This window comes from Trachypithecus francoisi, unplaced genomic scaffold (genome assembly GCF_009764315.1).
Source record: "Trachypithecus francoisi isolate TF-2019V2 unplaced genomic scaffold, Tfra_2.0 Lachesis_group12, whole genome shotgun sequence".
NCBI classification, from domain to species: domain Eukaryota; kingdom Metazoa; phylum Chordata; class Mammalia; order Primates; family Cercopithecidae; genus Trachypithecus; species Trachypithecus francoisi.
The window spans coordinates 85807621-85832188 of NW_022681457.1; the positions used below are offsets into that span (position 1 = coordinate 85807621).

General features: G+C 41.6%; 1 protein-coding gene across 1 annotated transcript; it reads left to right on the forward strand.

Moving 5' to 3' along the window:
* Positions 1–1425: 1425 nt before the first annotated feature.
* On the forward strand, positions 1426–21841 carry RRAGC (Ras related GTP binding C). The gene is made up of 7 exons (XM_033227030.1): positions 1426–1782; positions 4101–4304; positions 5277–5476; positions 8674–8788; positions 9412–9554; positions 15060–15208; positions 20314–21841. Exons 1-7 carry the CDS (start codon positions 1546–1548, stop codon positions 20463–20465), a joined length of 1200 nt encoding a protein of 399 aa, XP_033082921.1. The 5' UTR covers positions 1426–1545; the 3' UTR covers positions 20466–21841.
* The last annotated feature ends 2727 nt before the right edge of the window (positions 21842–24568 follow it).

Genomic DNA, 24568 nt, shown 5'->3' on the forward strand with positions numbered 1-24568 from the left:
GTGTTAGCCTGGATGGTCTCGATCTCCAGACCTCGTGATCCACCCGCCTCTGCCTCCCAAAGTGCTGGGATTACAGGCGTGAGCCACTGCGCCCGGCCGACTTCAAGAAATTTTTAAACAAAAGTTTGCCACAATGGAGTTGGCTGCCTTTCGAGCTGGTGAGCTCTTTTCCCTTCGAACTATTTAAGTGCATTCTGCATGTCTATTAGATACTATAGAGTAGGTTCGTTTTCGGTCAGAGGTTGGGCTAGATGACCTCTAAGGGTGTATCCTACCTCTAACTTACGGGTTTAGACAAAACCAAAGTCCCAGACCTTCCTGCATGTGCGAATTTTTCCTTTATAATCAAGAAGTCAGTCTCCTTGGAGGGCTGGGAGCACCCCCACTCCTGTACTTTAAAAAAAGTATACGGCTGTGCTTTAAGTGGATCCTCTTGTCAAAGTTCCAGTTCTAGAGCCTGATTGTCAAAGATAAAAATTCCTCTATATTTCTCGGACATACCTGGTAACAAGCTTTTGCTTTTGTTTGCTTTCATTATTCAATACTTTAGTCTCTAATCTGAACGAGGTCATAGAAGAGGCAGTGTTCTATGGGGGATGGAATTCCTGGAGTAGACTTTGACAAGGCGGGAAGGAGGGCAAATTGAGTCCCGTTGGGTTTGAAGTGGCAGCAGTATTCACTATCGGCGACTTACCGAAGAAAGAAGGTAAGATGTTCTAGCTTGGCTGCATCTGCTTTCCTATCAGGGTCCAGCTACCTGCTAGAACAAAGTCACGGTGACCCGTGACTCTGCCTTGGTTGAGGTTTGCCCTCAGTGTGGCTGGCTCCCCCATACCTTTGCACATCCCAATCTATCCATCCACCTAGATCTGCTCAGACGCTTTCTCATCCAACTCCCGAGCATTATTTATCCGTGACCTTCCCACATAATATTTCGTAGCGAGGTTACTTACGCAGAAGTCCGATCTCTGTTCATCTTCAAGCAACCTGAGGGCAGGCAGGGTCCGAGTCGGATCCAGTTCTGTGCCCTTTGCTAGGTACCCAGGACACTGCAGGCATCAATAAATATCGGTTGGGAAAGTACAGTTGCAGGATGAACATAATCAATTCTTCCCTCAAATGCCGGGAGAGCATCTCCATAGCGGTGCTCTAGGAGCCCGGAAGAAGGAAGGGGAGCAGTGCGGACAGCGGTGCATGCGGGCCGGGGCGGAGGGCCGAGGGCCGGAGCCCAGGCAAGAGGCGCGGCCGAGCCGCCCTCCTCGTGACTCCTCCTCCCCCCTCCGCGGCTGCTAGTCAGGTGATTCCGGCACGTGACAGGGCACCACCTACCCTGCTGCTCTCGAGTGGCAGCTCGGACGGCCAATGAGCGGCTGGACTTCGGCTCGGGGCCTATGAGAGCCAGGCACTGGGGGGCGGGCCGGACGGTGGCGGCTCCCGGGGGCGGGGGCGGCGGCGGCGGCGGCGGCGGAGGCGGACTGGGGAGGCGGCGGCCTGGCTCGGCCTGGCCTGGCCTGTCAGGGCGCGGGCGGCGGCGGCTCCAGCACCATGTCCCTGCAGTACGGGGCGGAGGAGACGCCCCTCGCCGGCAGTTACGGCGCGGCCGATTCGTTTCCAAAGGACTTCGGCTACGGCGTGGAGGAGGAGGAAGAGGAGGCGGCGGCGGCGGGCGGCGGGGTTGGGGCAGGGGCTGGTGGAGGCTGTGGCCCGGGGGGCGCTGACAGCTCTAAGCCAAGGATTCTGCTCATGGGACTCCGGCGCAGCGGCAAGTCCTCCATCCAGAAGGTGAGCGGGGCTGCGCCCTGTCCCCCGCCCCCTCTCCGGGGCTCAGGTGGCCGGTAGCGGGGACGCCCGGGAGGGCGGCGGCCGGGGCCCGCCTGCGCTCCGTCCCTCCGCACTTTCTCTTCCACTCTTGCGAGCGCACAGGCGCGGCCCGCGCGGGGACCCCGACCTCTGCGTCCACGCCCAAGTCAGCTGAGGCCAAGTGGAGCGCTGAAGGCGAAACTGGCTGCAGGGAGGCAGGTGCCCGGTGGCACCGCCCAAGACCTCCGCCCCCTGGGACCCAGCTCCTGTGTCATTTACAAAAGTGAGACGCACTCTCCAGTTCTCACTTGGAGAACTTCGTGGACTCCCTCCCCTGGCCCGTTTTGATTTGTTCTCACTTCAGGTGACCTGAGTGTGCAGGGATTCCCAGCAGAGCCCCAGGGAGCAGCGTCAGAAAGAGTTGTGACTAAGACACTGGGCGTTGTAATTCTCGCTACTGATGTGAAGGAGACTTCGCTGTAGCATTACTGGGAGTTGGGTACTGAGATTGCACCCATTTCAGTAGTTGTGGCCTGGTGCATGTAATTACTGGTGATATTCCCCCCTGTAGGGTTGTGTTTATAAAAATCTGAGACTTTGAGAATATTTTGCAGACCTAGTCAGCTTGTTTTCACTTTTGGGCTTTCGTGAACAAATGAAGGGCTGTACACGTTTGTTTGTTTATGTTTTTTGAGACGGAGTCTCGCTTCGTCGCCCAAGCTGGAGAATGCAGTGGCGCAATTCGGTTCAGTGCAACCTCCACCTCCTGGGTTCAAGCGATTCTCCCGCCTCAGCCTCCCGAGTAGCTGGGATTTCAGGCGTGCGCCACCACACCTTGCTAATTATTGTGTTTTTAGTAGAGACGGGGTTTCACCATGTTGGCCAGGGTCGTCTCGAACTGCTGACCTCAAGTGATCGTCCTCAGCCTCCCAAAGTACTGGGATCACAGGCGTGAGCCACCATGCCGGCCTACACTGTTTAGTAAGGGTTAAATAGAGGCAAGATTGACTTCCTGCGTCACCCAAACCCATTACACGCGGAGTGAGCTGGTAGTGAAACTAGTATCAGCAGGCATCTGGTCTTTTCACCTCTCCACTCTGTTGCAAAGGCCTATCCGCAACAAATCTGTGATTTTCTTTTTTGTTTCTGAATCTGTAATATTTTGTAGATGGGATCTTTTTAAAAAGCAGCGTTCTTCCAGATTTCTGGGAGTACCGTGTTTTATTTACCTTGATTTTCACCTCTACAGCAAAACTTGGGTACGTTGACTATAGGTTTTTAGCAAACTAATTTTAGTTATTCACATTTGTTACTGAGAAAACCTTTAGAGTAGTTGTTCATTTTTCTCTTCTAGAAAGTAAGTTAGAGGCAAAGTGGTTTTATGTTAGAACTGTGTAGCTTGTGATTATTGTGAATCTTTTTTTTTTTGTTACGGAGTCTTGCTCGTCGCCCAGGCTGGAGGGCAGTGGTGTGATCTCCACTCACTGCAACCTCCACCTCCTAGGTTCCAGCGGTTCTCCTGCCTCAGCTTCCCGAGTAGCTGGGACTACAGGCTTGCACCACCATGCCTGACTACTTTTGGTATATTTAGTGGAGATGGGGTTTCACCATGTTGGTCAGGCTGGTCTCGAACTCCTGACCTCAAGTGATCCGCCCGCCTCGGCCTTCTAAAGTGCTGGGATTACAGGCGTGAACCACCAAACTGGGCCGATTATTGTGATTCTTAACAAATGTCTTTACATTTCTTTTCTCATGGGAGCTATCTTTTCCCTGCCAGTCCCCGTGGCCTCCCCCTGGACGTTTTCACTTTCTTCTTGGTATAGTCACTGCCCTTCTTAGACTGCAAAGTCAGTGAGGGCAGAGTCCAGTCTGTTTCACTTTTTAAATTACTCCTCAGAGCCTGAGGTAGACATTTAAGTAATGTTTGAATAAAATAGACTTCTTAAGCTTTAGCTGTAAGGCTTTCATAATCTTAAAGCAGATTTTGACAGAATTAATGCTAGCTTTCTCTCAGAAAAACTAATGGAGGTGATAGAGATTGCTGCTATTAGAACTGAGTACAGTGCATAGAACATAGAAAAGATTCAGCTCCAAAATAGATTTAATTGAAATTAATTTGGTGTCTTCTTTTGTCACAAATAAAGGGATAGTGAATACCAATGGATTCACCGTTCAGTTTCTACTTTTCAAAAATTTTTTTTTGCTATGGGATCAAATGTTTAAATGTTAAATCAGGGTGGGATTTTAAATTTAAAGTCTGAAGTTTAATAGTCATAAAATTGCCTGTTTTCTTTTACCAGGTGGTGTTTCATAAGATGTCACCCAACGAGACCCTGTTTTTGGAAAGTACCAACAAGATTTATAAGGATGACATTTCCAATAGCTCCTTTGTGAATTTCCAGATATGGGATTTTCCTGGGCAAATGGACTTTTTTGACCCAACCTTTGACTATGAGATGATCTTCAGGGGAACAGGAGCATTGATATACGTCATTGATGCACAGGTAGTTAGTAATGTGTTTACTCCTCTTCCCTGGTGGGAAAAAGATGTGGAAACAAAGGAAGGTTGTTTATCTTCTTTGTCATGTACTTGCAGCTTATTTCTTTGGCAGTAGATTCCCTAACAGTGTAAGGGATGCAGTTGCAGAGGTGCTTTGGGAGCAGACATGCCTTTGTGCAGGTACAGAGTATCAGATGATTAGGAGATACGGTTTACATCCTTGAGTCCTAGTTCATGAGCAGCTAACATTGGCTTTCCACTTTTATTGGTTAATGGTAGATGTTGCTATATTTTATAATAGTGGCATCATTCCCTGAAAAGATCCCATCCCATAACATAAAGAGGAATATGAGAACTGAGTCAGTAGGTATTAAAGTGAATAGTTTACTTATTTGTCAAAATTGAGTTTAGCTCATCAAGCATTTATGGAGGGCCTAGCATGTGGCAGTCAGTGAGATGAATGGGGCAAGTCCCTATCCTTTAAGAAGCTTACTTTTTATAAGCTTAAGCATTAGTTAAGAATGCTTTCTGAGTGATAGGCTGTACAGAGGGTGCCTTCACATACAGGATCTAATTAATTTAATCTTCACATTATTGTTAGGTATTGTAATTCTGATCTTACAGATGAGTAAACTGAGATCAGCGTTTAATCAGCTTGCTTAAAGTGACACACTGAATAAATGGCAGAGCTGGGATTACTTAAAAAATTATGTTGGAAAGAAATGTTCATTTCCTTTTTCCTTTCTTAAATTAGTATTAAAAATTACAAGCATTAACTTGGTAATTGAATTTTTTTTATCTTGAGACAATTGAAGAGTTATTTAGTAGTATAGTTAATATATTTGAATGTTTGAATATGGATGATAATTAGGATAGTATTTTTCTGTGGTTGGGGAAAGAGGTGGTTTGAGGCTTTAACTCATTACTTGACTTTTGTAAGATTTCTTTTAAAAAAATATTTTGTTCTGACTTACAGGATGACTACATGGAGGCTTTAACAAGACTTCACATTACTGTTTCTAAAGCCTACAAAGTTAACCCAGACATGAATTTTGAGGTTTTTATTCACAAAGTTGATGGTCTGTCTGATGATCACAAAATAGAAACACAGAGGGATATTCATCAAAGGGCCAATGATGACCTTGCAGATGCTGGGCTAGAAAAACTCCATCTTAGGTAACAACATGTGTGTTTGCTATGAGAGCCGTGAACAATGTGTCCATGTATTCCCATCTCTGTCATTACAAACATCATAGGTTTTTGCTACCTGTGTGCCCTTTGCCACATCTTTGATGTTTTTGATCTCTTTGTTGAATTCCAAGCTGTCTGGGGAGCCTGATACTGAGAAATTACTTTACCCACTTTTTGCGTTTTCCTGGAGATTGAAGTCATGTGAAGTGTTTCCACTGGTGCTTTTCCAAATTCATCTCAAGAGACTGGAGTCAGGCTGTTTCTTCATGGCATAAATCTGCTTTGGGACTCCTTCCTCTTGGTTTCATTACTTTTCCCCGCCTTGCATCAGTGAAGTGAATCTGTCACATTTATTGTAGAAGTCTTTAGCTTGAGTGTTAGACAGTGTCTTTCTTAGTAGGAATAGCCTTATACAGAGAGTGCACTTTCAAATATGGACTGACTTTTTTTATTTTTCATTTTTATTTTTCCTGCTGGCTCCCTTCCACCTCCCCGCTGGACTGACTCTAATAGATCTTAGCTTTTGAAACACTTTATACTTTTATGAATCTCTAAAGTTTGGCTTAGGTGGGTTTATCTTATAAATGTGCATAAGGCTGCTATTAAATTTAGAGGACTATTGGTTTGTAACTACTATTAAAAATTATTCAATAATACTTACTATATAGGATTGATTTGTTGTATATGCATTCTAAAAGTGTATGAGGAATATTTTTGTACATCTTATTTTATTTGGTGATATAGGTAGAAATGAGTATTAAAAAATACCCAAGAAAATGTTCTCTTGATGATAGAAGTAGCTTAAAGGGGGAGCAGGGGAGAGAGACAGCAAGTTATTTCTCTGTCCCTGTTCTATTGTTGTGACTTCCTTATGGGCTCAAGCTAACTGCTGTCCCTCCCCTGGGTCTCAGGCTCCAAGATCTTTCAGTTATTCTAGGAAACCATGTAGACAAGTCTCATTGACCTCTAGTTTGCCTGGATTAAATTTCTAAAAAATTTGAAAGTAATTCATGGTTAAAAAAATAAAAATTCATTAGTGTTTGTAGGAGAAAATGAAAGTGGCTCTCCGTAAAAATTCCGTCTTATTTTTCTGGGAATCCACTGCTAATAGTTTTTACCTGGATTTTGAGCTGTTCTTGTCCTGTGTTCCCCAGTGCTCCATGGGGATCCTTCTGATTCTCTCTACTCCGTGTCTATGTTCCTTTCCAGGGCATCCCACCTCAGTGGTACATGCCATTCCTTTCCTCAGTACCATGTAGGGTCCTAGACCTTGTTAACTTCAGTAGAGTGTTGCATCAAGCTTTTATTTAGGCCGGGCACAGTGGCTCATGCCTATAATCCCAGCACTTTGGGAGGCCAAGGCAGGCGGATCACTTGAGGCCAGGAGTTTGAGACCAGCCTGGCCAACATGGTGAAACCCCATCTCTACTAAAAATACAAAAAATTAGCTGGGCATTGTGATGTGTGCCTGTCGTCCCAGCTACTCAGGAGGCTGAGGTAGGAGAATCTCTTGAACCCAGGAGGTGGAAGTTGCAGTGAACCAAGATCGCGCCGCTGGATTCCAGCCTGGGCCGTAGAGCAAGACTCCGCCTCAAAAAAAAAAAAAAAAAGGCTTTTATTTAGTACTAGCAGTCCTATGGATGAAGCTCCTTTTCATTTCCAGTTTCTAGAAACTCAGCTTACTAAAATGCCCTGTGACTTGCAGGTTCTCCCTGTCCCCATCTACCTCAAGCCTCAAAGGTGTAATTCTTACTTTGCTCGCCTTTTGGCCTACAGGAAACACTAAAATATTCCTTTCTCCCTAGTACCTGTAGGGTCATCTTGGCCTTACCTGTTCCATTGCTCTTACATCTAAATTAGACCCCTGTCTTGCTAGATTAGGTTCTTAAGTCAGCTCCTTCAAAGCAATTTATTTTTTTTGAGATGGAGTTTCGCTTTTGTTGCCCAGGCGGGAGTGCAGTGATGCCATCTCGGCTCACCACAACCTCCGCCTCCCTGGTTCAAGCAATTCTCCTGCCTCAGCCTCCCAAGTAACTGGGATTACAGGCATGCGCCACCATGCCCGGCTAATTTTTTGTATTTTTACTAGAGACGGGGTTTCTGCATGTTGGTCTGGCTGATCTCGAACTCCCAACCTCAAGTGATCCACTGGCCTCGGCCTCCCAAAGTGCTGAGGTTACAGGCATGAGCCACCGTGCCCGGCTGAAAGTATCTTTAAATTACCTATAAAGTAGTATACACAGCTCTGTGTCTCTGATGTTGTAATATATATACGTATAAATGTGTGGTGGATGCGACTATATAATGAAGATTATACTCCCTGAGCTATAAAGCAGGTAGAATTGTCGACAGTGTTTAAATTGTTAAAGGCTTCCCTCTCAAATACATGTTTTATTGAATCTACATGTGTTACTTTTCCACCGTAAGTGCTTTTAGGCCTCCAGACTCCTGTAGATTCCTCCATTCTCTGTAGAGTCCCAACTCCCATCCTCTTTAATAGGTTCTTTACATAAATTCTAAACACCAGTTGTGTTCATTTGTTTATTCAACAGATACTTACGAGCACTGTTCAGGGAAGTGGGCTTTCTGCTAGGAGCAAGACTGATAAAGTCTCTTTCCCCTGGAACTTACATTTTCAATGACACAGCTCAAAAGCACCTAAATGAATGTATAGTATCGTTTTAAGTACTTACCAATGGTGTGAAGAAAAACAAATTAGGGGAAAGGGGTTGAAAGCATTGGGTACAGGAGTGCTATTTTAGGTAGCCTGGTCTGGAAAGAACTTTTTGAGGTGACGTTTTAGTAGAAACCTGAATTATGTTCTTATTTAATATATGTCACATAACTCTTCTAGCTTTCTCAGTTTTTAGTCTTATTTTTGGTCTCAGTTATGTGCTTAAAAAAAGCTTTTTGGATCAGATTGCAAAGACTTCAGTGAATACTGGAGTTTATGTACCTGAAAATCCTTTTCTCAGTACTACTTCAGTTGCCCTCTGTGTCAATCCAGTAAAGAGATGAAGCCAGGTTGGAAAGTGTATTTGTCATCTTGAGTAATGGGCATGGTAGACAAGATAAAGAGGCTTTATTGAACTCGCTGAAATCAAATGTTAAGAAACTTAAAATTTTATGTATTATGATAGTTGTCACAGAACAAATTAATCAAGCTATGTTGTGTTTTTCAGCTTTTATCTGACTAGTATCTATGACCATTCAATATTTGAAGCCTTTAGTAAGGTGGTACAGAAACTCATTCCACAACTGCCGACCTTGGAAAACCTATTAAATATCTTTATATCAGTAAGTGAGCAATTTATATTTAATTCACTGCAGCTTCTGGTTCCATTTTTGTGAATATATTTGTGTTTTCAAATTTTCCAAAAAAGTCTTGAATTAATCTGAATCAAGTACAAAGACTAATGACCTGCTTAACATGTAAAATAAATGATAACATAAAGTATTACTCAAGTTATTTTCTGAATTCTTAAATAGATGTTGATGTCAAAGTGTAATTCTTTTATGGTTTGTAAATTCCCACATAATACCTTTCTTGATAGCAAGGTGATTCAAATCAGAGATGGGTTATATTAATAAGAGGATTATTGAAAATGTAGCATTGCTTGATTTTTAGAGATTTTTGTTAAATTTTTTATGATGTCTTAGAAAATAATTCATTTGAGTAAAGAGGAAGAAGAAGAACATTTGACTCATGAAATTATGTCAGTCAATCAGAGTAGAGAAATGATTCCACTTTCATTCTTTGGATAATAGACGAGTCTCTCAAGCAAGTGCTATTTGTTTTTTGGTATGGGTTATATAATTAAAAATGACCTTGGATGTTATTCAGTAATTCAAGATCTTCGATAAGTTGTAAATTGTGATTCTTAAAAAATACTGAACAGTTTCCCATTTGTTTTTCCAAGAATTCAGGTATTGAAAAAGCTTTTCTCTTTGATGTTGTCAGCAAAATCTACATTGCAACAGACAGTTCCCCTGTGGATATGCAATCTTATGAACTTTGCTGTGACATGATCGATGTTGTAATTGATGTGTCTTGTATATATGGGTAAGTTATATACATATTCCTGCAATATCTCAGGCAGAAAATTATTAACTTGATTTGTCCAGAAGACTAATTTCTGAGGCCTCTGGCAAGTAGTACTACATGAACTGGGATTGTTCTGACCATAGTGCTTTAACTTGGAGCATGATTTCTCTGGAAGTGGGCTGCTGGGTCTTACTCCTTCAGAGAATGGCTAAGAAAAGTTGGAAAGCATGACTAGAACTGGACTTGTTTATCACTGCAAGTTTCTCCCGCTGTTGTGGGGATGGGGGAGGATTCCACAGTGTCTTCTCACTACTGGAACTTAGCTAGATTGAAAAGCTAGATTAATTTATTTAAAATGGTCTGAGTAACAAAGTAAGTTCTGGTTCCTGATTTAACCTCAGGCTTTGTGGAATTAGGGATTCTTAATCTTTCAGAGAGCAAAGAAAGTAATTAGAATTTTGGATGCTGGAAGAACTTTTAAAAATCTGACCCATATATACAGGTTTCCAAAATAAATCTCTAAAATTTGAGCTCTTCCTTTATGTAAATTTGCCAAACTATATATGGACATTTATGAAAGCCAGCCAGCAAGTGATTTTGTAGAATAGGACAGAGGACTAGTGAAAACTTTGGAGAATTACTGGCTTTTCAAAAGCTGATAATGGCCAGGTGTGGTGGCTTGCGCCCATAATCCCAGATGTTTGGAAGGCTGGGGTGAGAGGATCGCTTGAGGCTGGGAGTTGGAGACCAGTCTGGGCAACACAGACCCCAGGCTTACCAAAAAAAAAAAAAAAAAGGACTAATAACATTCTGTGCACTCTCGATTGACTTCCTAGATTCCCCTGGTATGTTAACATCAGCACTCTCAAGTTGCTTTTCAGATGCTTTAGCATTATCTTTACTTTCTACTCCCTGTGTGTTCTCTCTGCTCCATCTAGTCTAAATGTCTCTTTCACCTCTGACTCTGCCCTTCATTTTGGTCTTTTGCCTAATTTTTCCATGTCTTTCTCCAGCTGCCTCTAAGTAGGAGAGTACATTTGTCTTACCTATTCTATGTCTATCCATCTATTCCTTTAACTTTTGTGATTATATGCTCTCTTTTGTTATTTATTTATGAGATGGAGTCTCGCTTTATTGCCCAGGCTGGAGTGTGGTGGCGTGGTATCAGCTCACTGCAAGCTCTGTCTCCCAGGTTCATACCATTCTCCTGCCTCAGCCTCCTGAGTAGCTGGAACTACAGGTGCCCGCCACAATGCCCAGCTAATTTTTTTGTATTTTTAGTAGAGACGGGGTTTCACCATGTTAACCAGGATAGTCTCTATCTCCTGACCCTGTGATCTGCCCAGCTTGGCCTCCCAAAGTGCTGGGATTACAGACGTGAGCCACTGTGCCCAGCCTTTTTTTTTTGTGGAGGAAACAGAGTCTCACTCTGTTGCCCAGGATGGAGTGCAATGGTGAGATCTCAGCTCACTGCAATCTCCTCCTCCTGGGTTCAAACGATTCTCCTGCGTCAGCCTCCTGAGTAGCTGGGATTATAGGTGCCTGCCACCACACCTGGCTAATTTTTTATATTTTTGGTAGAGATGGGGTTTCACCATGTTGGCCAGGCTGGTCTTGAACTCCTGACCTCGTGATCCACCTGCCTTGGCTTCTCAAAGCACTGGAATTACTGGCGTGAGCCACCATGCCTGGCTTGTTTTAATTCTTTACATAATGAAAATGAGGCATTGTCCGTTTATTATATTTTTTAGGAAAGTTTCATATTTCCCATTTCTAATTTAAAAAATGGATGAGTAGAATGTTTGGTTTTTATTTAAAACAAATCAAAATTTCATAAACCAACTTTTTTATAATACAAAAATCAAATTTAGCTGTAAAATTTATTTTCAGTGTTAGATACATTTTATTTATTTTATTTATTTTTTTGAGACAGTCTCGCTCTTGTTGTCCAGGCTGGAGTGCAGCGGTGCGATCTCGGCTCACTGCAACCTCTGCCTCCCAGATTCAAGCAGTTCTCCTGCCTCAGCCTCCCGAGTAGCTGGGATTACAGAGTGCACCACCACGCCTGGATGATTTTGTATTTTTAGTAGAGACAGGATTTTACCATGTTGGCCAGGCTGGTCTCGAACTCCTGGCCTCAGGTGATCCACCTGCCTCAGCCTCCCAAAGTGCTGGGATTATAGGCATGAGCCACTGCTTCCAGCCAATACATTTTAAAATACCTTATACATAATAAAGTACATTATATTAGGTGGATGTGGTAGTGTGCACCTGTAGTCCTAGCTAAACTTGGGGGATTAAGCAGGAGGATGAGGCAGGAGAATTGCTTGATCCCAGGAGTTCCAGGCTGCAATGAGCTATGATTACATCACTGCAGTCCAGCCACAGGTCACTGCAGCCTCAGCCTCTTGGACTCAAGTGATTCTCGCACCTCAGCCTCCTGAGTAGCTGGGACTACAGCCACACACCCCACCATACCCGGCTAACTTTTTTTTTTTTTTTTTTTGAGACATGGTCTGTCACTAAGGCTGAATTGTAGTGGCACAATCATGGCTCATTGCAGCCTCCGCCTCCCAGGCTCAGGTGATCCTCCTGACTACAGGCGTGTGCCATCATGCCTGGCTGATTTTTGATTTTTGTAGAGATAGGGTCTCACGATGTTGCCCAGGCTGGTCTTGAATTCCGGGACTCAAGTGATTCTCCTGTCTCGGTCTCCCAAAGTGCTGGGACTACAAGTGTGAACCCTTGCACCTGGCCTTTTTTTTTTTTGTAAATTTTACTATTTTGTAGAGACAGGGTCTCATAGTGTTGCCCAGGCTGGTGTTGAACTCCTGGCCTCAAGCAGTATTCTGCCTTGGTCTCCCAAAGTGCTGGGATTATAGGCGTGAGCCACTACTCTTGGCCTGCCTTGGCATTATTTTGACTAAGATTCAGATAAGCATATTTTCCTAATAGTCTTAAAAACTTAAAACAGATAAATGTAGAAAGCAGATCTTATGCTTTACAGATTCTGAGTGAGTATTTTATGGTCATTAACATATTTTTATTCTTAATTTTATTAATCACAGCCAAATCAAGTCGCGCTAATCTCCCAACTTTGAATAGAATGTGCCTTTCTTATTTCTTTCTCATGTTAGTGTGTGATTCAAGATCGTATGCTGGCTTGACATTAGGAACTTTATAGTTTCTTACAGTTGCTGGCTGTGGGTACTGGTTTAGGGAATCATCTTCAGGGTTGTCTATGTTGGAACCTGTTGTCAGAGTTAGTTCTTGTTCTCACTTTCCATGTGGCACAGGAAAAGATCTGCATGGGACATCTTAACTATAAGCTGAGAACATGTAGCACTTACAACTTCCTCTTCTCCAATTAGAAGGAAGTAGTTTTCTTCTATACTCTTAAAAGCAAATGACACTAATTTCCCCTCCACTCTGCCTTCCCAAATTAACTTTATATTAGTTAAGGTACTGGAAACTGCGTGGAATTGAGTTAAAAACCCTAAGTTTGAGTCCTGACTTTGCCAGGAGATCACTTTATTTTTAATGAACTTCAGTTCCTACCTTTTTTTTTTTTTTGAGATAGGGTCTCACTCTATTGCCCAAGCTGGAGTGCAGTAGTGTGAACACAGCTCACTGCAGCCTCGACCTCCTGGGCTCAAGCTGTCCTCCAGCCTCCTGTGTAGCCGGGAGCACAGGCATGTGCCACCATACCTGGCTAACTTTTGGATATTCTTGTAGAGATGGAGTCTCACTTTGTTGCCCAGACTGGTTTTGAACTCCAGGGCCAAAGTGATCCTCCTTGGCCTCCCAGAGTGTTGGGATTACAGGTGGACACCATGTGCCTGGCCTCTGTATCTTTTCAATGGGCATAGTCCTCTTTGTATTTATGTAGTTTACTTTCGCTTGTTGCAGAAAGGACATAATGTGGTTAAATAGGGCTATAGTAATAATTTGTGTCCTCAGGGTTGTTGTGAGGATCAAAGAAATGTATAAGAAGGTAAACTGCGAGGTTCAGAATAGTGAAAATAAGCCCCCACTTTGTGGAAAAAAACAATACACTGAAAATATAGAGAAATGAAAATAGGAGTAAAGAGCCACTATTCAGGTCAACTACTAACAACTGTTTTAGTGTTATTTCTGTCACCTTAAAATTGTGTGTGTGTGTGTGTATGTGTGTTCTTGTGTTGCCCAGGCTGGTCTCGAACTCCAAAGCTCAAGTATTCCTCCCACCTCAGCCTCCCAAAATGCTGGGATTACAGGCATGACCCACCATGCCAGACCCCAAATTTTTTTTGACATTATGCTCATGCTACCATATGAGAACATAAATTGTGAGGCTTGGAATAGTTTAAAAAATAAGCCTCACCCCTATTCATTAAAAACTGCATGGAAAATATAGAAAAGTGAAAATAGGAGAAAAAGGATACATTGTTTTGCTATCAAAGAAAATTACCAGTTACTCCCGACATTTTCTTTTCCTCTTTTTTTTTTTTTCCTTGAGACAGAGTTTCACTCTTGTTGCCCAGGTTGGAGTGCAGTGGCACAGTCTCGGCTCACTGCAACCTCCGCCTCTTGGGTTCAAGTGATTCTCCTGCCTTAGCCTCCCTAGTAGCTGGGACTAAAGGTGTGCGCCACCATGCCTGGCTAATGGTTTATTTTTTATTTTTTTTATTTTTTATTTTTTAGTAGAGATGGGGTTTCACCATGTTGGCCAGGCAGGTCTTGAACTCCTGACCTCAGACGATCCGCCCACCTCAACCTCCCAAAGTGCTGGGATTACAGGCGTGAGCCATTGTGCCCAGCCGACATTTTCTTTTTAGTGTTATTTCCCTCACCTCTTTTGTTTTTGAAGGCAAATACTTTTAAAAAAGCATTTTTGACAACTCTTAATTCCTAGATAACCTTTAGATTTTTATAGGCAATTACATCAGAAAAGACTCTGAGTCCGTATCTTTTTTTAAAAGTTGTTAATTTCAACATAGTCCCTACTAGTCTCTAGCTGAGACTGTTCTTGTTTAGTCTTAAGTATTTTCTTGGTTTTGTGAGGAAGCAAAAAATATGTTTTCTGTGAAAATGTGATTGACCTGGCATATAGAATGTGCCTTGAAGGAGCTCATTTAAGTGAGGCGGCAGGTCCCAGAGGGGCCCTGTGACCTGAGGGCAGTGAAGAGAGGAGACACCTCAGCTGGGTTTACAGAACACAGTGTAGGGGATGAGTAGCCCCACTTAGTAAGATGTTGGTAATGTTGTCATTTCCCTGGTTAAGATATACATATGTTTGCACCTTTTTCTCCAAATGTCTGATTATCTATATTAAAGGATGTGTATGGAGTTGTTTTTAATAGGAATCCCTGAGATTCTGTGTTTAGGAACGCTATACCTTAACAACACTCTCTCCCAATATATTTAAGCCAGTATTATTTCCCAGAGACATTTGGGAAACTGGGTGGATGTCATTGGGCAAATTAAATGTGACACATGCCTAGATGGGAAGCCTGTAATGAATAGTACTTTCTTTTAAAATAGGTTAAAGGAAGATGGAAGTGGAAGTGCTTATGACAAAGAATCTATGGCAATTATCAAGCTGAATAATACAACTGTCCTTTATTTAAAGGAGGTGACTAAATTTTTGGCACTGGTCTGCATTCTAAGGGAAGAAAGCTTTGAACGAAAAGGTAATAGCATTTTAAAAAGCTGTTTTTTATGTTAATTTCTTTGCCATAACTTTTCAGGTTCTTGAAAACAAGAGAAAATAATAATTGCAATGTTAAGACAAATGGCTATTAGAAAAAAAAAAAAGCTCAAACTGCTTTTGGCCTTCCCTTCCATATATAGATCAGACTTTCTCTTTTCTTTTTTTGATCTCTCATTTTAAATCTAGCCTTTCTGCCTTCAGATGCTTTCATTACCTGTTTAACTGAATGCAGTTTGGCTTCCATCTGAACAAGTCTACTGAAACTAGACTTTTATTTATTTATTGTTTATAGTTTAAGTTCTGGGATACATGTGCAGAATGCACGGGTTTGCTACATAGGTGTATACGTGCCATGGTGGTTTGCTGCACTCATTGACCCGTCATCTACATTAGGTATTTCTCCTAATGTTATCCCTCCCCCAGCCACCCACCCGCTGACAGGCCCTGGTGTGTGATGTCCTCCTTGCTGTGTCCATGTGTTCTCATTGTTCAGCTCCCCACTTATGAGTGAGAACATGCAGTATTTGGTTTTTTTGTTCCTGTATTAGTTTGCTGAGAATGATGATTTCCAGTTTCATCCATGTCCCTGCAAAGGACATGAACTCATCCTTTTTTATGGCTGCATAATATTCCATGGTATATATGTGCCACATTTTCTTTATCCAGTTTATCATTGATGGGCATTTGGGTTGGTTCCAAGTCTTTGCTATTGTGAAGAGTGCTGCAATAAACGTACGTGTGCATGTGTCTTTATAGTAGGATGATTTATAATCCTTTGGGATTGCTGGGTCAAATGGTATTTGTGTGTCTTCCACAATGGTTGAAATAATTTACACTGCTACCAACAGTGTAAAAGCGTTCCTATTTCTCCACATCCTCTCCAGCATCTGTTGTTTTGTGATTTTTTAATAATCACCATTCTAACTGGCGTGAGATGGTATCTCATGATGGTTTTGATTTGGGTTTCTCTAATGACCAGTGATGATGAGCTTTTTTTCATATATTTGTTGGCTGCATAAGTGTCTTCTTTAGAGAAGTGGCTGTTCATATCCTTCGCCCACTTTTTGATGGGGCTGTTTTTTTCTTGTAAATTTGTTTAAGTTCCTTGTAGATTCTGGATATTAGCCCTTTGTCAGATGGATAGATTGTAAAAATATTCTCCCATTCTATAGGTTGCCTGTTCACTCTGATGATAGAAACTAGACTTTTAGAAGTTACCAGGTTACCTCCTTGCTGCATTCAGTGGCCTTTTCTTACTCTGCAGCCTTTTCATCCTTCTAAGCATGTGATCTTGTCACTCCTTTCTGAAAACTTTCTTCTCTCTTTGCTTCTCTGAAGCTGAATTCTTGGGATATTTTGTGTGTTTGTTTTCCCGACCACCTCTCCTGTTTCTTCTGGCTGTTTTTTTTTTCCCTCAGTCCTGTTTGTCAGAGCCAAGTCTTTCTGCTTGCTTATTTTCTAGGTCAGCTCATCAAATACATGGCTTCAGTTAATCTTCTCTATGTGATTGAAAAATTCACATCTCCAGCTATGACTTTGGCTCATGCTCTTGTCCCATGTTTGGAGCTATTAGTAAGACGTTCTTTCTTGAATATTGTGAATGTTACCTTCAACGTCATGTCAATCATTGGTTGACGAGTATTTCCCCTGTTTTGTGACTTTCTTGGCTGTCATACTTCTGTCACTGGTCGCGCGAGTTTCTCCTGTGCTGTCCGAGCGTAAATATCTTATAGTTAGGTAATTGTGTGGTGTGATTGCTGAAAGGGCACTTGCAGATTGCTTCACAGAGGAGATTTCGTGATCTCCTTTTTCTATTCTTCTGTATTGTTTATATTGAATTTTCACCAAATCTGATCTTTTGTTTCTTGGAACTGTTTCTTGGGTTTCCTTTCCATTTTCACTGTCAGTGATTCCACTCCAGGTTCTCATTGCTTCAGGCCAGTGGTGCTGCAGTAGTCTCTTACTTGATAATATTCATGTAGTTGACATATATGTGGAGGGTGTAGTATGTATCATCTTTTATCCCAAAGACAGACTAGTTTTCAGGAAATGTATATTATTTAACTACTCAAGGATCTACAGTAGCTCTGTTATTGACTGCAACAAGTCCTCCCTCTTCTACCTGAGTTTTTAATGGGATAGTTCAGATGTACACAAATTTTTGGGTAAAACAAAACATGTATATTCACCTTTCAACTTAAGAACTAAAATGACAAATACAATTAAAACTTATTATTATTATTTTTTGGAGACAGAATCTCACTCCATTGCCCCCACATGATCATAATTCACTGTAGCCTCAAACTCCTGGGCTGAAGAGATCCTCCCACCTCAGCCTCCTGAGTAGCTGGGAGTATAGGCTCATGCTACCATGCTGGCTAATTTAAAAAAAATTTTTTAGAGATAGGATCTCTCTATGTTGCCCAGACTGGTCTTGAACTCGTTGCCTCAAGCAATCCTCTTCCCTCACTCTCCCAAAGTGCTGGGATTACAGATGAGAGCCAACTGCCTGGCCAGTTGAAGTCTTCTGTGTGTTTTTCTCAATTGAAATCCCTTCCTTTGAGCTGTATGTATTTTATTTTTCCTATTTTTTTTAACTTCATGTCTATCCTTAAACAATAGAGTATTGTATGAATGATATAAAAATATAAGTAGTCTTCTGCAATTTGCTTGATTCTTTTCATTCAGGTGGTTTTTGAGATGTGTTCAAATTGATGACACATAGTTCTAGTTCATTCCTTTTCACTGCCATATAGCATTCTATGGGTTGACTATACCACATTTTATTTTCTTGTTGCTGGACATTTGGATTATTTTAAAAATTACACATCTGTAACAAATGCTCATGAACAAGTTTGCCTTTGCACATGTGGAGAATTTCTCTAGGGTATACATTTAGGAGTGGAATTTATAAGAGTACATATGTCTTTAACTAATAAAGATATTGCCAAACAGCTCACCAAAGTGACTTTACCATTTTCACCCCTGGCTGGCACTGGTCTATGGAAGTTCTTATTGCTTCTTATCCTTAGTAATGCTTGGTATTGTCAGACTGTTTAATTATTATCAATCTGGTAGGTGTGAAAGGGTATCTTATTTGATTTTCATTTTTACTTTTTAAATTACTGCTTAGAGCAAGTGTCTTTTCATGGCAAGTACCTTTTCATGGCTATTCAGGTTTCTTCTTTCACATTTTACCTGATCCATGTATATTTATGTTTTTTTGCACTGATTGTTAGCAGTTCCTTATTTTTCTCTATGTTAGTTTTTTTTTTTATTTGTGTTTTTATTTTGAGATGGGAGTCTTGCTGTGTTGCTCAGGCTGGTCTTGAACTCCTGAGCTCAAGCAGTCTTCACACCTCAGCCTCTCAAGTAGCTGGAATTACATGTGTGCATCACTTGTGGCCTGCTTTTAACCATTTTAATCTTAAAAAAATTTTTTTTTTAGACCAGGTGTGGTGACTCACACCTGTAATCTCAGTGCTTTGGAAGGCTGAGGTGGGAGGACGCTTGAGCTCAGGAGTTCCAGACCAGCTTGGGCAAGATATAGCAAGACTCTGTCTCTACCAAAAAATTAAAAAGTTAGTTGGGTGTGCTGGCTCGCACTTGTAGTCCTATCTACTCAAGAGGCTGAGGCATGAGGATTACTTGAGCACAGGAGTTTGAGGTTTCAGTGAGCTATGGTTGCACCACTGCACTCCAGCCAGGGTGTCAAAGTGAGGCCCTGTCTCTAAAAAAAAAAAATTAACTTTTGTTTATGGGAATTTTCAGGTGTACACAAAGGTAGGACAGCACAAGGAATCTCTATGCATTCAGCTCCTTGGTTCAGCCGTCATCCACGGACACACTTCAGTCATGTTTCCTGGACAGCTTCTCAGTTATTATAGATTATTAAGCTTTTTTATTTTATTGTGGAAACTGTCAAATATGTAAAAAAGTAGAGAAAACAGTATAATAAAAGCCTTTTAATCATTTGCCCAGATTCAGTAGTTATCAAAATTATAGCTAATTGTGTTTCATATTTATACCACTTTCCCTACTGGATTATTCTGAAGCAAAGGCCTGACATGAAATCATTTTGTCTACAGGTTTCAGTAGGTATCTCTAAAAGGTAGTGGCTTTTAAAACAATAAACGACAAAATTAACAGTGATTTAATGATATCAACTATCTGGCCAGTGTTCAAATTTCCTTGATGGTCTATTTTACATTTGGCACAGAAATAAATTTTAATGTAGTTGAATTGATCAAAACTTGTCTTTTATAGTTTGTTTCTTTTCTGAGGCTGAAGGTCCACCTTAATTTGGTTGTAACCTGCTTATTCAGACCTGATTCTTAGTATTTCCTACCAAGAGTTCCCTGATGTCCCACTCTCCAGTCGGACCGTTTTTTTTTTTCCTGTCTTCCGCCTGTGCTGTGTTCTCATTACCAGGTCCCTGCAGTTTTCTTGTGATTTTGTTCCCCCTTTCTGCCTAATTAAATCGTGTCTGTGTTCCCAAAGTTCTTTCTTGTCCCTGAAGTTTTCAGTTGATTACTTTGGCCTGCACTTGGCTTTTCCTTTGGATTTCCTTCACAGTTGTCAATTTGACACCAGATTGTTTTGGTTTGTTTCTTGTAGTTTGGCTTTATGCCCCAGCTAGCATATCCTGTCTGGAAGGCATGGACCATATCTGCTGTTTCCTTTGACATATTGTACCCTCTATCATGCTGTTCAATAAGTATTTAATGACTTTCATCAAATCAAATATAAATTATTGAAAGATCACACTATGTTCAAGCAGGCCACACAGTGTATTTGAATATTTTACTTTTCTTGAATGTGAATTGAGTGATTTGAAACTTGGATGCCAGCGGTATTAATTTGGCCAAGGTAATGGTCTAATCGCATTTGTTGTCTAGCAGAATGTTATGATGGTGGATGTATGTGATGACCAGCTGTTCTTACGATTGAAGAGGTTGCTATCTAGTTTGGAGGCTTAAGAATTTCCAACCAGTGTTTATCCGAGTTATTTTTGGCTACAAACCCAGATATAAAATTTCACAATTGACAATTCAGGAGGTGTTCTTTTCTTTTTCCTTCCTGCAGGTTTAATAGACTACAACTTCCACTGTTTCCGAAAAGCTATTCATGAGGTTTTTGAGGTGGGTGTGACTTCTCACAGGAGCTGTGGTCACCAGACTAGTGCCTGCAGTCTGAAAGCACTGGCTCACAATGGCACACCACGAAACGCCATCTAGTCTGAATCCCAGCGTCGGGGCTCTGTGCCAGCTTACTCTTCACTCCAGGGTCAGATGCCACGTGCTACAGGACATGGGAGCTGCCGCTTGTGGGAATCTGGTGCCTGTTCCACTAGAGACAAGGGGTAGAGTTTCTCATTTGGATGAAAACCCCTTCAACTGGTGGTGTACAACTGAAGCTACTATTTCTTTTTTGAAAATGGCAAAACAACAACAACAACAACAACAACAACAAATTCTGGAGACCACAGAACTCAAGTGTGTATTTCTCCTCTTTTGGGTCCACTTTACGTAGTTGGGGTATTTTGGACCTGGAGTTACATGACACCAGTTACCCATCCTTACCAGGGAATGTTGCCATCAATTCCAGTTGAAAATAATAGAAAAGACTGAATTTTTATATGCTTCACTTAGGCTTTCATTTGAGTAGACTCTAAAAATTCTGCCTTGCTTAAGTTCTAACACTGCCTCTCAGATTTCAGTTTTGGACATTGCACAACTAAGACCTCTTAAATGCATTTGCTTGCTAACTCAGAAGACACATAGTCTGCAGCAAGACATTCCTGTATTGAAGAAATGAGAGAAAATTTTATGCTGCATCAGGTGGAGAGCAAGGCTCAACAGTGGTTGCATTAGTTCCCTCGGAAGTGTTGAAAAAACTTCGAAATGGAAGAAAATGTTTGCACCTATGTTCTGAGTACCAGATGTCTGGGTTCTTTCTTCTGCATTAGATAAATGATCATGCTCAGAGTAACAAAGGGAATTAAAAGCTTTTCCCACAGTCCCCTTCTAGGGGAGAAACTCATTATGTCACTGAAATGTTTAGCTTACTTTAATCTTGATATCAGCCTTTACAGACCTTTTATTCTAAGCTATCAAGCTTCTTCATTGCATTTTGTTGACCACAAGTGACCCTAAGGCACTGGGGGACTGTCCACTGGGAGTTGGAGTGAGCACGTGGTGCTGCAACAGGCATTGTTTTACATACTTTGTCTCCAGTATTCTGACACCAAGTGTCAACTGTGGTACTTTCTTTGCCTAGAATATTAATTCATAATTGTTGCTTTTGTTGATGGTTGATACCCTTTCCATTGATTTAAACCTAACACATTATTTCTATTCCACATGCCCAGTAGTCATATTTTCCAAAGCCACTGGACCACTTGAGTACATAAGTGCCACTGTTTAATGCAATATGTATATTCAGGTCTGTAAACCTAACAGTGTGACTTGGAGTGCTTCCTGCAGATGATTCTGACTGTTGAGTATTTACATGGACCATGGTGATATCCAAAAGAAAAATGCTTTTTATATTTATAGATTATTTCATTGAACTATATATAAAATGGGTATCAATAAATGTATTTACTCCAAAATCAGTTTTTCTCCTTGCCTGAGGTATGAGAGGGTGGTGGCGGAATGTTGGATTGTCCCACTTTGCCATTTTTTCATCCATTTCTTTTGCTGCTTCATGTGGTTAACGTTTTCTTATGTGTCAGAGCTTCAAGTTCTATTCCAATGTGGGAATTTCATGGCCTTGTGTCCAGGTATCTCCCCTGGCCCATTTCTGCTTTAGGGTAGTAAATCTAAGCTCAGGTGAACATGTTTTTGGTTGGGTGTTTCATATCTGCAAATCTCACACATGGTGGGGAGTATCCTGGTCCTGGCATCATTAATACACTTTATCCAAGCTAAGAAGGAGTGAGGAGATGAGTGAAGTAACACACACTTAAACAGTTCTACCGATTCCAGCTTGTTTTCCGTTTTCCTCCAGTTGCTGACATGCTCACGGACTCTTAAATGTCTGTTAAATCATTGTTTGTCTATACAAACATTTAGTTAGGTTGGGTCTAAACTAATCAGAGAAAAATAGACATTAGTTTATCAGTGGGAGGAAGACAGATCGAAAGATCTTTACATTTCATAATTGGACTACTTTAGAGGCTGTTTTAGTTCCGAAATGGAAATCACAGAAACAGCTTGAAAAAACTCTTGCAAAACTATCTAATCCTGTCTCCTTTTTCAGATTTTGGAAACAGGTGCAGAGGGATAAGGAGCCGTGTTGAGGCTATAGCTAGGAGGACTGTATAACTTAAATTCCAGATACTGTTTAGAGTGGAAGGGATGCCACTAGTAAGGATGCCTGAGCAGCAGGTGTGAACTGGCACTGTCGAGGGTGCACTAAGGGTGACCAGCCTCATCATAGATCTAGTTAGTGGCAAAACAGGGCTTGTCCTCCAGGCCTGGCAGCCCAGCGTTGCGTGCCTCTACTTGCAGCCTCCAGCCTTAGGCTCCCATTGGTTAAATGGAGAGAATGCTTCAAGATGTATGTGGTACGTAGATGCCCAGTAAATGTTAGGTTTTCCTATTACTGAAAATTATAAATTCAGTTAGTGATTAAGAAGAAATCCTTAGTTGTGAAATAGAAAGTAAATGTGAAAGGAGACAACTCAGGATGAAGAAAACGGGAGAATAAAATGATCAGGGTTTTGCTTGAAATGTTTTGCATCCCAGTGGATGTTGATCTCTACCAGTCTACTTCAAAGAGAACTAGGACAGATGGTTAAAAAAACCTTAAAGTCTTAAGCAGCAAGGTATTTTAGCTATTTCACATACCACCACGTCTCCCATTCACATTCATATATACACATACATATATGCGTGTATATAATGTCTCAATATAGAATGCTGGAGGTATTTGGGAGTTTTGTTAATTTACCTTCTACATCTTGAGTTCTGTGTGGAGAAATGATTTAAAAGGTAAATTCAAGCATTGTTGGAGAAAGCACTGTGTGTGAATTTTGGACTTTGGCAAGGATCTCTATCCTTTGTTTTGCAAATGCTGAAAGCCCTTCCAGTTATTCAAAAGAGATTATGAATATCATTGTTTTCCATCTAAGCTAGTAAGTAAGCTAGTAACTAAGCTAGTTAGTTTAAATGCTCCCACTGTCCCTCTCATGAGCCCCAAAGGAACATTGTCTGTAAAGGGAATGCGGACAGAAGTTGGGCATAACTGGAGTGTTTTTTATTTATTTTTTGAGACAGTTTTCACTCGTCACCCAGGCTGGCGTGCAATGGCACGATCTTGGCTCGCCGCAACCTTCACCTCCTGGATTCAAGCGATTCTCCTGCCTCAGGCTCCTGAGTAACTGGGATTACAGGCATGCGCCTGGCTAATTTTGTACTTTTTTGGTAGAGACAGGGTTTCTCCATGTTGGCCAGGCTGGTCTCAAACTCCCGAGCTCAGGTGATCCACCTGCCTTGGCCTCCCAAAGTGCTGGGATTACAGGCATGAGCCACCGTGCCAGGCGAGTGTTATTTGTTAATAGTAGCTTTCCGGAACTGTACATTAGGAGACTTCGGATACAAACAACATCCAAGAAGGACATGAGGGGGGATAGCCAACCACCACTAATTATTTTAGGTGGTTTACATGTATTACCTTGTAATCTTCGCAACTCTTTGGGAAGTAGGTGTTACATTCCTGTGCTACAGATGGGGAAATAGATACAGAACAGCTCAATTGTAAAGTGATGGAGTTAGAATGGGAACCCATGCGGGTTGATTCCATAATCTGCAGCTGCACACCACCGCTCGACCTTCCTTTCCTAGTAGGATGGGGGAGTTGGCTCACTGGTGTGTTTTGAAAAAAAAAACAAACAAAAAAAGGATTCCTTAGTTAAGTTTTGGAAACTTGCATTCTGCAGTCTCTCTTTGGAGATTCACTACCTACAGTCAAATATGAAAGGTTCTGAGGAGACCTGCAATAAGGAAGCCTGTTTACCTTGGTTTATATATCCCATGTTCCTAGGTTTATTTGACACATTAAATGCATATTCAATCAGTGAGTAATAAATTCACACTGTTTTGAAATGTTTTCATGGGATTGGAAGGATGATTTTTACACAGTTTTGCAAATATCTTAATACAACCATCACCAAACTGGTTTCTTGTCTTTGTAGGTAGTGAGCGGGAAGCATATTTACTCTGTAACATTTCCTCAATATCTCTACTCATTTAAGCCAGCTGTGCCAGCTGTGCTGCGAAGTACAGGTAGCTTGTCTACCTTTTCAGCCTGTTTGGTGATGGTGTCTAAGTCAGTG

What these genes read in the sequence shown, in the direction of transcription:
- RRAGC (XM_033227030.1), top strand. Translation starts at nt 1,546, where the DNA reads ATGTCCCTGCAGTACGGGGCGGAGGAGACGCCCCTCGCCGGCAGTTAC. An exon ending in GCAAGTCCTCCATCCAGAAG is followed by an intron (nt 1,783 to 4,100) that starts GTGAGCGGGGCT and finishes TTCTTTTACCAG; the next exon opens with GTGGTGTTTCATAAGATGTC. An exon ending in CTAGAAAAACTCCATCTTAG is followed by an intron (nt 5,477 to 8,673) that starts GTAACAACATGT and finishes TGTGTTTTTCAG; the next exon opens with CTTTTATCTGACTAGTATCT.